The 11,642-nt window shown below is 44.8% G+C and overlaps 1 protein-coding gene across 3 annotated transcripts in view; it reads right to left on the bottom strand.

The window, feature by feature from the left end:
• Positions 1 to 3,476: 3,476 nt before the first annotated feature.
• The window catches only part of SCAF11 (SR-related CTD associated factor 11), a 34,886-nt gene continuing 26,720 nt past the window's right edge, over positions 3,477 to 11,642 (bottom strand). For 2 of the 3 annotated variants that reach the window (XM_065743424.1, XM_065743425.1), the window contains 3 exons: positions 8,246 to 10,741; positions 6,627 to 6,970; positions 4,191 to 4,645 (listed from right to left, as the gene is read on the bottom strand). In XM_065743424.1, the coding sequence (XP_065599496.1) occupies positions 4,232 to 4,645; positions 6,627 to 6,970; positions 8,246 to 10,741 (3,254 nt within the window). In that variant the 3' untranslated portion in view covers positions 4,191 to 4,231. Of the gene's footprint in view, positions 3,611 to 3,965; positions 4,086 to 4,190; positions 4,646 to 6,626; positions 6,971 to 8,245; positions 10,742 to 11,642 lie in introns of those variants that run through there. The other variant, XM_065743426.1, reaches the window with a different exon arrangement.

Below are 11,642 nucleotides of genomic sequence, written 5' to 3'. Positions count from 1 at the left end.
AGGGTCGGCCTCCTCTCCCACGTAACGCTGATAGAGTGAGAGGGAATGGCCTCAGGTTGCAGCAGGAGAGGTTCAGGCTGGACGTTAGGAAAGAACTTCTCAACAAGAGGTCAGGCATCGGCACGGGCTGCCCAGGGAGGTGGTGCGGCCGCCGCCCCTGGGGGTGCTCAAGGACTGTGGAGATTTGGGCAGCGAGAGCCATGGGGAGCCCGTGTGGGAGGGGCACTGAGCTGCTCCCGAAGCCCGGGCACTGCAGGCACTCGCTCAGCGCTGACACAGCCATGCGGGGCCGCCCCACAGTACGGAACCGTCCGTCCCTCTGCTCGTGCTGTACCAATAGCAGCTGTTGGCAGCGGGGTGTTTGTGAGCCCCGATGTGCCAAAGCCCTCTCTGCAGCAGTAGCTGAATGGGCAGTTCGTGCTGTTCCTGTGCACCTGAACCAGAAGATGCCCCAGGCAGTTTTGTGGAAATAAGACGGATTTGCAATTTAGGCAATTAATTTTTAATTAACTGCAGTCAGTTTACTTAAATTACTTTCCTCCTCATTACTGTATTTTCTTGTCAATCACGTCCTGCTGTCTGCCTTCCATTCCCCATCTTCCATTGCTGCAGTGACCCTGACCGTCTCTCCATCTCCCACAGCCGAGGAGCAGCAGCCCCGGCCCTGCACCTCTGCACCTCGCTGTCCCCAGTGAGTGAAGCTGCTGAGTTGTGCCCTTCATTTCCATTCTTGCTCGTTGCAGCTGTGTGCTCATTCTGTAAGCCCACACATTCAGGAAACACGAGCAAGGTAAGTGTTTCCACCACAGCTGCCGTCAGCCGGACATTAACAGCCAAAGCTGAGCAGCTCTGGCACAAACCAAACTAGATGTGAGGAGGAGTCTGGACAACATAAAACACGACTGAGTATGCAGAACCATGAGAAATTAATTCAAACCTTAACCTTGAGCCGGACCCACTGAAGAGCAAACACCGAGTACTGACAGCTTAGTGAGAAGGATTTATTAGAAAATATTAAGCACTACACCAAACCCGGTATTTTTTCAGCAGCCAGCACTCCATCCTTACGCTACAAACACCGCACGGTGAGCGGGGCCGGGTGCTCAGTGTGACACAGAGGAGGAGTGCAGGGAAGAGCCCTCTGATGGCCTGCGCTCCCAGCAAGCACACAGCTCTGTGATGATTCACCACACGGCAATTTGGAGTTTGTGCTACACGCTCACCTTCAGTCCCAGTGCAGGTGGGGGGTTCGGTACCTCAATAAATATTACACAGCCCTCGGGCTCTGTGAACAGAAACACGACCTCCACGGTCACACACACGCCCTCATCAACAGTCACACCAACAGAGACCGTGCTGCTGCCTGGGAAGAATAAGAGTCTCTATGTACTAAGGCAATCCGTTCGGTTATTGTTTAATTCAGCACAGACACAGCAATGAAATGCATATATATTTTTTCCCCGTCAAGTTCTGAAGGATTCCGTTGTACAAAGTTCCTGATCCCATTCTGATCTATCCCACATTCACTGTGTTGAGATACAGTGGGGCACTGCTATGGCCACCGCCCCACCATGATGGTGGGCACGAGCTGCAGCACGGGATGGGTGACCCCACGTCCACACTCTCCATCACTGCTCCCCCCTTCAATTTCCACCTCTCTTTTACAAGTAAAAAAAAGACATTTACACAGCTCCTGGCAGGAGCTCTATAGCAACACTCAGCTGTATGAAGGTACAAAAAGTCAATCAATCCCAGAAATGCAGAGAAGTGAACTGTAATAACAAGAAGTAGGAGTGGTGTGCTACAGTGGGACAGACATAGCAATCTGCTACATTTCTCTGAGTGCTGACCCACTGGAGCTTAAAATAGCTCGAGAGCTCCACAATGTAAAACTGAGTATTCTGAGAAAATCTCAAACCTGGCTCGACTGTAGAAAATGGATTATAGCAATTTCTAATTTACATAGGTATTTCATTCAGGCACACAAATAAATATAGGCAGGCAAAGGCTTCATTAAGTCTGTAGGAAGTTATAATTAAGTGATAAGCATCACAGCTGTATCACCCTTAGTTTGTCTTCAGGCTTCTGCAGGAGTTACTTCGAGGGGAGGGCTGAGCTCTCCCTTAAAAGGTAAGCTGGGGAATTACTGGCTGCCAAGAAAACATATCAGAAACATCAGCTGATGCCTCCTGGCTGCACAGCTTGCGACTGCCTGGGGGCCAGGAGCACCCTGCTGAAGCAGCCCCCCCCAGCAAGGGGACACAGCAGTGTCCAAGGGCAGAGCTGAGGTGGTATCAGCACCTCTCCCTGTGGAAAGCACTTCTAACGTGAAGTACAGCTCAGAGAAAGGCTTCTGTTCCCTGCTCGGAGCTGGAAGGAGGCCGAACTGTCTTCAAAAGCACTTTGTGCTCATCTCAGCAACCTTCACTGCTGCCCTCTCAGCAATGCTTGTGCTGGAAGAACACTTGGACCTGACCTAGAGCATTTTATGACTCCTGTCTGCTTTCAGAATGCAATGGTACCTCTACCACCCTCTACAGAAAAAGTGCATCAAGCCATGCATTTCCAGTGACAGCAGTGTGGTGCTCCACGCTGCAGGCCCTAGCTGCTGCAGGGAAGCAGTGCACTGCTCAGGTTGGCACAGCTGGCTGTGTCTGCTCAGCCAGGAGCCCAGAAACCAACCACACCTCGTCTTGGTCTTGCTTGAAGAAACAAGGAGTCGGTGCCTGCACACGCAGCTGTCGCTGTGCTTTCTGAGGGCAGGGTGAGGCACAGCGTGCGGTGACTGAAGGCATTCAGCACGTAAAAACTCATCGAGTTCATCCCACTGCCTTGAAACAAACTGAATAACTTCACAACCCACACCAAGCAGCAGAACTTTTATTTGGTGTTACAACAGATCAGCAGCGCCCTCGGAGCTGGGGCGCTGAGTTTCACTGTTTATGATTATTTTTTCCTTTCTGTTTAAAATCCAAACAGTTCTTCTGTTCAGACAACTCCGTGTGCTTTTTGTATCCACGCTGTGAGCCCTGCTGGCAGCCCGGCCCACGAGCGCTCAACGCATCTGTCAAGGCAATACCCTCTTTCATCTTCACCACCGAGAAACCAAAACAAAAACCCCACTTTCATCTGACCAATCAGACGCACTGTACATCCCTGGTCCAAAAAGGAAAATAAATCAACGTACCCACACAAGTTTCTCATCGAATGCACTGTGATTCAAGTCAAAATGCTGTACACGAAGCATCCACACCATGGGACATTCCTAACGGTTCTTCTTTACACCTTTTGCTTTCCTTGGACGCCCGTTCGCAGAGAGGAATAAAGAAGTTGCCCTGCAGATCTATCGCTCTTCTGAACAAAACATTACATACTACATTGAAAAATGACTTTATCAAACCCAGATTGGAATCACGGTCACATACAGCAACGGTTCGTGATGAAATTGCACTTTGCAGAGAATGAGGTCACTGAGACCACGTCATTTCCTCTCAGAGGAGATCGCCTCTTCCGCATTCTTTCTGCGCGAGTGTTTGTATTTGTCCACATAGGCTCTCACGAGATTCGCCACCTTTGCGGAGTTAACCTCCCCGCTCTTGCTATGACAAACCTGCAGCAGTTTGGAAGAAAAAAAACCACAAGACTTGCTTGAAGGAGTCGTTCATTTGCCATCGCCTCACAGCCTTTGTCCTCCCGCCACCCCACAGCTTCTGCATCTCAGTGTAACTCTGGAAAGCGCCAGAGCTCCACCAATAAATACCTCCCAACCCCCGCTCAACTCCTCCAAACAATAATTCAGCCCCGACCCCACGAGCTGGACAGGCTCTTGTGAATGCAGGAAGGTATTTTTGCTGCTCCTGTTCCCCCTGCCAGCATCCACGAGCATTCCCACAGTCAGCAAACCCAACCCCAGCCAGCCCCAATCGAAACATACTCATTTCAGACCTTACTAACACAGCACTTACTTTATCTACAGCTTTCCGCACTATTTCTTTATATTCTTCCTTAGTGATGTCTTTATTTTGGTAGAAAGGTTTAATAGCTAGCTTGACTTCTTGTGCTGCTTTTTCTTGGATTAACAATTTCTGACAGAAAAAAAAAAACCAAACTGGAATATTACTTCTTCAGTGCCTGCGTATCACCTCATCAATCACATTTATCAGACAGAAGTTACTACAGAGCACTACGCTCCCCTTATTCAAATCCCAGCTCCAGTGAGAGCTGCCTGTGCTTACTGGGAACAGAATGCTGCCCCACAGCCATTAAAGTGCTTTAGGGAGCACATTACAAGGAGCCAGCTGCAGGCTGCTTGAGGTGTATTACAGGATGTACACACAGCCTTATTTTTCAGTGTATAAAAACATATGTATGTGCATATCACACACGCGCTTGTGTAGATACGTATACATGGACACGGTGAACTTGCCTGGTCCTTCTTTGAGCTATCTGCACTGGCTTCTACTGTTACACTTGCTTTGTTTTCTCCCACTTTTACAGCTGCATTGGAGCTCTTGCTGTGACTCGATGACGTCGCGTTGCCACAAGTTGGTCCCTGAACAGCTCCCACATTTCCCAGGACCGCTGCTGGAGTGGGCAAGGCTGGAACGCTCACGTTGTTACTCACATGAGCAGCATTTGGGATACCCTGTTTTTAAAAAGTTATTGGTAGTTAAAACGTTATCCTTCTCTACAAGAATCTATCTTTCTACCTGTTTCAGCAGCTACTGAAAAGCACGCTTCAGTTCATCAGGTCATTCCCACAGTTGGCTATTCTGGAAAATATGCAAATAACATCAGATCTACCCAAAATAAAAAAGTAAGACTTGAAAAGTAAGGAAGGCATCCACCGTGCTCCAGCTGTAGGAGCTGGATTCTGGCTCCAGTGCAGATCCCAGCAACAGAGTACTCTGCAAACAGGCACAGATGGCATTAGTGCCTCGTGAAGGGGCCTTACAGCTGCAGAACTGCATTTTCCACAGGAGAGAAAAGGAGGTCCATATTTCATAAATGAGATAAAGATTAAAAGATCGTAATGAAGCTGCTTAGAAAATATTTTCACGTTTGCTATCAGCTTGAACTTCTAAGGGATTTTCCAACATGTCAGCTGTCCACTGGAGGCTAGAGATGAAATGCTTCTCGTTGAAGCACCCGTACACGCTTGTAAGGAAAAGCTATTTACTAATATGAAGCACTCCCAAACACCAAAGGACACCACGAGCACTGCTGACAGAGAACAGCAACAGATATAACAGTGGCTTTCCTAACAAATGCCTCTGTTGGGGCAATACACAACCTTTACAGAGCTGTGCCAACTGCTTCAGCACGCAGTAAGTTTCACAAAACGTGTTCTGGCTTCATGTACTTTAGAGATTAAATGTACTGAATTTCCAACTCTGAAAGTATTTTAATTACAGACAGCACAAACGAAACCAACAAGTAATCTACGTGCATTTTAATTCAAATAGCACCTTGCTGTTTTACTATTCAAGCACTTCACATGGCCTGGAACCATGAATGGTTAACAGCAGCATTCTTAACCTTATTGTAGGGGTTGGAAGGGACCTCTAGAGATCATCTGGTCCAACCCCCTGCAAAGCAGGCTCCCTAGACCAGGTTGCACAAGTTTATCAATACATTTCAAATTTTCAGGTGTTAATGAAAATAGGTTTCAAAACCACTGTTCTAGAACATCTTTTCCCATCTGTAATGCAGGGCAAAGCATTTTCGGTTAGAGCAGGTGGCCTGCGGCAGAAGGAAAGGACAAACCTCAGTGACATCCTTAAGAACCCTCTATAAATCACAGATCTGGTGTTATATCTTCTTCCAGGGTCAGCCAATGTCTTGGAAGCTGTTCACTTTCCTTTCCCTGGTACAAAATCTCTTAAAATAAACAGCTGGCTACAGGAGGACCTAACATACACAGAGAATGTTTTACCACAAGAACGCAGTCTGACCTACCCAAGCAGAGCAGAGTTTTTGAAACTTGAGTAATAAAGCAAAAGTTGGGTCTCAAACGGGGCACCCAACACCAGGTGAACCAGCAAGAAGGGGTTAGTAAAACCTATCAAAGAAAACCTGAACATCATTCCCAAAAAGGTCAAAAGATCAAACAGAACAGAAAATGTGAGGGTGGAGTGGAGAATGGAAGTGTGGAACAAATCAATGCCATGAAGTACTTAACTTTCCACTGCTCATACAACAAACCCAAGGATAAGAATTGCAACAGAGGGGTCGAGGTCACGTCCTGCACAATAATGAAAGGAGATTCAAGCATCTCCTAAAGCATGAAATACTGATTTAGTGGGGGAAAACTCAGAACCTGATTATTTCCAAAACTAAGGAGAAAAAAAAACGTAATGGACAATTCTCATTGCTCCATTACCAGCTGGCACATCTTACTAGCACAAACAATCGTGGTGCTGTGTACTATTATCTAAAAGCAACGGTTCCCTAACAACTCAAGATCTCAGGGATACTTAAAATCTGGTGTGGAGTGGGAGAAGACAGGCAAGAGAGAAAGAAACTGCAAGTATAAGTTTATCGAGTAGGTACTATTAAATTTAAGCAACTCTTCACTTGCGTGTTACTTCGCTGGTGCTCTTTCCATGGCTTCAGATAAAGCATACCTGCAATTGTTTTCCATCTTGCTGTGAAGCAATGTAGTTGACTTGTTGAGATGGTGGGGGTGGAGGTGGAGGCGGAGGTAATCCCTGAGACAAATTTGTGGGAGCAGCTACCTGTATGAGAGGCACTCCGGTATGGAGATGCATGGGCACTGGAGGGGGGATGGTAAAAGGATTTCGTTGCATATTCATCATAGGAGGATGGACACCCACGGGATATGGAAACATATTCATAGGCTGGTGCTGCGCATTCACTTGCGGCATTACATTCATTTGTTGCTGCATCATATTTACTGGTAACTGAGAACCATCACTTTGCTGGCTGCCTTGGTCTTTGAGGTTTGGATCTATCAGAAGAAAAAAAAAATACAGTATATGAAGTAGAAAATCCGTATTTTATAAAGCAAAAGGTGGAACTAGGTGTCTAAAGTCTTCATCAAGTACAGAGTTTCAAAAAGAGCTCTCCAATACAGACACTGCATCGCATTATTACACAGCACTCATCACTGGGCCAAGTGCTAGGTTCTGAGTTAAAAAAAAAGGTCACCTTATTATGCAGGTCTGCATTTTTAATCTCCACTCATTCTAACTGTTCCCATAGCACAGCCAATAAATTCCATCACAATGAAACAAAAATTCTTCCCCGAAGAACAGAAAGACAACAGAACTCGTTCAGTTTTCATGCTATTGGATATGCTATTTTTTGCTCCCCTTTGCCCACACGCTGTCAACTGATTTTGAAAGATGCCAATATTTGGAAAGAGTTATTAAAAAAAAACCTGTGAGGGCACAACAGGTGAAGTCTAAAAGTAAAAATAACCTCTTGGGGGGTGATGCTCTGAAAAAATGACTTTACTATCTCAACCCTACCTTCAACAGAAAGTTACAGCATAAGGTATAAGCAGTGAGCCTTCCAAAAAGTCTAGAAGCTAGGTGTGAAATGGAAGGTGAACAGACTTGCCTCAAAACTACAAAGCCTTTGATGCAGTTTGCTTCTGACAAGACCACTACTGTTGGCGTGTGAGACAGAAATGGATAAATGAAAGACAAAGCCACAAGACAACAGGAAAGGGCAAGTGTGGTTGCCTTCAGAACTGGATTTTGTGATTTTTAAAAACAATTTACATCTACCGTATACTTCAGAGCATTGACTATCTGTGGAAAACTTATTAGCTATTCAGAATCAATCTCATCCGCAGGAAAAAGCTTATTCACATGCAAGATGAATGTCCATGTAATGATTTATCATATCTAATATCTATGCTGTGCATCTGCCCAGACACATCTAAGACCTCCTGAAAAAGTTACCTTTTTAAAAAGCAGGCAGATGCTACAACTATAACCATCAAGGGGACGTTTTCCCTTCAGCCAAACTGATTTAAAGTAGTACTCCTTAGATGCCCAGTCTGCAAGCTACATAAAAATTCTAACTTTTTAAGTCAAACTGAAAAGCTACCAAAACCCTGACAAAACCCTGTAAATCCATATTCCACAGTGCAAAACGACCATGCATTCACCCCCAGACTGTTTTGAAGAACTGATCAACTAACAGAACAACATGACTAGAATTTTACTCAGTCTACTTCATCTGTGACTAAGCTTTGTTTCAAAACTGTGAGTACCTTGTTCAAGCGTCTCCTCTTCTTGTCTAGTTCCCCATCCAGACTGTGGGCTTGATGAATTCCGTCCTCTTCTTGAATAATAGTTCTGCACATCAGCAGGTAAAGTCTTTCTTACAGCCCAGCTGGATGCAGATGTCCACCCTGATCTATCAGCAGGCGTATCAAAAGAATCCTGTTCAATCTTACGCTTGTATGGCTGCTGCTCTGAGAACCTTGCAGTTTCATTCCCAGAACCATTTGTGTTCCCTGAGAGAGGTTTTCTGTTCTGCCAGTGGTTTTCACTCTGGTCTCCATATGCGAAACCACCTCTTCCCCGCCCACCTCTGCCACGGTGACCCCTTCCCCTGTTTGGAATCCAACACGAACCAAAGTTCTTATTCCAGGACTGTCCTGAATTATCGTATCTGCTGTCTTCCCAATGAGGTCTGTCTCTGTTCCTGACCTCTGGAACGGAGTTTATCCTTTCCATTACCCAGTCCGGACAATCATTCCTCCGCCTGTCTGGAGAACACTGAGCATCACTGTTTTTTTCTGTACTGTCCTTCTCCTTTAGACTTTCATTCTGTTTCTCTTGATCACTTCTTTTGTACCGATCATTCCCTCTGGGACTCCTCCAGCTGTCGTTCGCCCACCTGTCTTTCCAACGAGGTGAATGGCCATCCCTCTCATTTCTACAGAATGAAGAGCCTTTGTTTCTCGTCCTTGATTGGGATCTTGACCTAGATCGTGACCGGGACCTAGACCACCTCCTGTTTCTTCTTTCCCTGTCACGATCTCTTCTTTGACAATCTCTATCGCTGCTTCGAGACCTCGATTTTTGTCTCGGAGATGAATCTCTTGTTCTTGATCGAGAAGATGATCTCCTGCTTTCCCTGACAGTTTCCCTCTTAGGAGATCGAGATGGCGTTTTTCTCTCATCTTTGAGCATCTCTCTTTTTGGAGACTTAGACAAGGATCTCCTTCCCTCCCCAACCATTTCCTTCTTGGGTGATCGGGAACTCCGCTCTCTGGTCATCTCCCTTTGAGGGGATGGTGACTGAGATTTCCTGCCCTCTCTCCTAGAAGGAGACCAAGTTGTTGATGGTGAGTGAAATCGAGACCGTCTCGTTCGAGCCTTTTTGTCTTTTTTGAGTTCTGACTGACACTCTCCTTGGTGGATAGTTTCATCTTTTTCATCAGAAAACCCTGGAACTGACGTAGAGTTTGCTGCATCACTCTGTAAGGAGTCCATTTTTCCCTGCTCTATACTTTCTGCTGGTGGCAGCTGTTCAATTTGAGGTTCATTCTGGTCACTGCAAAATGAGTCACAATCCATTGGTATCATTTCATTGTTATCATCACCAAAATGTTTATGCTCAGCATTTATCACAAGTGACTCTGAAGTTTTACACTCCTCACCTTCTGGCACGGGGCTTTCTTTTAAGGCTTGCTCTGATGCACTGTCTGTAGAAGCATTGCACATTAACATATCTGGTTCTTCACCCTTATCAGTTTTAAAGTTTTGAGTATTTGTACTTGCACAGTCCACTGTTGTTTTTTCATCTGTCTTAGAATCATCTACTTCTATGGTCTCTGTATGCTCATGCAATTTGCTTCTGGGGCTCTCTAAGGGCTGATCTTGTTCCAAAGGCTCCGGATCTTCTGGTAATTCATTTTCTGGAAGGGTTACTGGTTGATGTACTTCTGTCAAAGTGTTTATGTTCTCATGTAATTCTTCCTGAGGACTACACAACGTCTCGTCTAAATTTTCAAATGTTGCATGGTCACGCATTTTATCACTGGGACTAGTGGCTGTTTCCATTTGTTCAAGAGTATTCTCACAGGCATCCTCATTCTTAAGTTCTGCATTTTTTTCATTGTGATCTTTTATTTCAAATTCTTGACTTCCTCCTCCTAAAGTTAATACTGGAGATCCTTGGACAGAAAAACTCACATCTCCATTGCCTGAAGTATCTTCCTTGCGTTCTCCTGCAGTTTCCTCAATTTCTGCACGTTCATTACAGCTTTCTAATCCGTTAGCAGGTTCTGTTTCTGCATCATTTTTCTGTGGAAGGTTTGCACTACTGCTTTCGTTACCTGACTGCTGGTCTTTATCTACTGTTAGAACTGCTTCAGACTCAGCATCATCGTCATCCACCGAATCATCACTGGATGATTTTTCAGAACGTGCACTTCTCAGTTTCTTTTTAGCCAGAGGTGTTTGCTGCTTACCTATTCTTTTAGACTTTCGCTTTGGAAGAACGTTCTCTGATTCTGAAGAGCATTTATTCAGAGGTGGATTACTGCCATCAGAGGCACTGCACCCAGAACTGCTTGACCGAGGTGAGCTCCGAGACTGACTCAGAGTCTCATTTTTGCTGTTCCGTGCAGACCTTCTTCTAGGAGTAGCATTGACAGACTTCCTTCTAGCTCCCCTAGTGCCAGATGAACCTGATGCTTGCTTTTTCTCTTCTCCTTCTTGGGCACATGCAACGGCATACCCTTTCCCTAAAGATTCTAATAAAAGCAGAGTACCTTAATGCTTGTTAAGAAACATTTACACAAATACAGTTAAGAACATAATATCCATTAAACAGGAGTGTCATTTTATCACATAATACAACATACAGTTCAGTATGAAATGCTGCCACATCTTAACTAGCTAAAATCAAATGCCTCCCACTGCACCCCAGTGCAGACACTCTTTAAAGAACTGAATCAGACTAACAAAATTAGATATTAGGCACCAGGAGATGCATTTCAGAAGCAGTGCTGACACAGCTATGTGGACAGTAACAGTATTCACAATTAAACCACTGGTGATAAAGCAACGATATCAAAATACAGTCAGTGCTTAAACCATTTCAGAAGAAATAAAGTGAATATCTGATATTTTTAGCATGTAGCAATTCCTGTCATTCTCATGTGCATGCCTCACTGTCAGTGAAGCCTCAACATTATGGAAGTGAAGCTCAATACTACAGAAGACAAACTTGGTGCTACAGTAAGATTTCCCTTAAGAAATCTTACTGTAGTAAGATCTTACTCTTAAGGGCATATCCCCTTTTTTTTTCCCCCTATAAAGACTCTATTTCCTGCTTCTCCCAAAAGACAGCATAAGGCATTTACTTTCACATTCTGCATTAGGAGTTGACAACATCATCAGCATTTGCAAATCATTTGCAGCAATTATCAATGGTAATTAATCTGTTCTAACTTACTTGCTCTTCAACTCACAGAAAAACTGATTATTTTTTCCCTCTGCTTCTTGTACATGGCAAAGAAGCCTGACAGCATAAGTGAAAAGAAGAAGGGAAATCAAGATAGGAGCTACCATACACTCATTACTATTAGAAGCACAAACAGTTAAGCATCAGTTAAACTGACAAAAAGGCCAGAGGAACTAACCTATTTTTTA

Source organism: Cyrtonyx montezumae, unplaced genomic scaffold (genome assembly GCF_038088225.1).
Source record: "Cyrtonyx montezumae isolate F1298 unplaced genomic scaffold, pur_monq_1.0 scaffold_3, whole genome shotgun sequence".
NCBI classification, from domain to species: domain Eukaryota; kingdom Metazoa; phylum Chordata; class Aves; order Galliformes; family Odontophoridae; genus Cyrtonyx; species Cyrtonyx montezumae.
The sequence above is the reverse complement of the archived record's forward strand: the minus strand, read 5'-3'. Positions and strand labels throughout refer to the sequence as shown.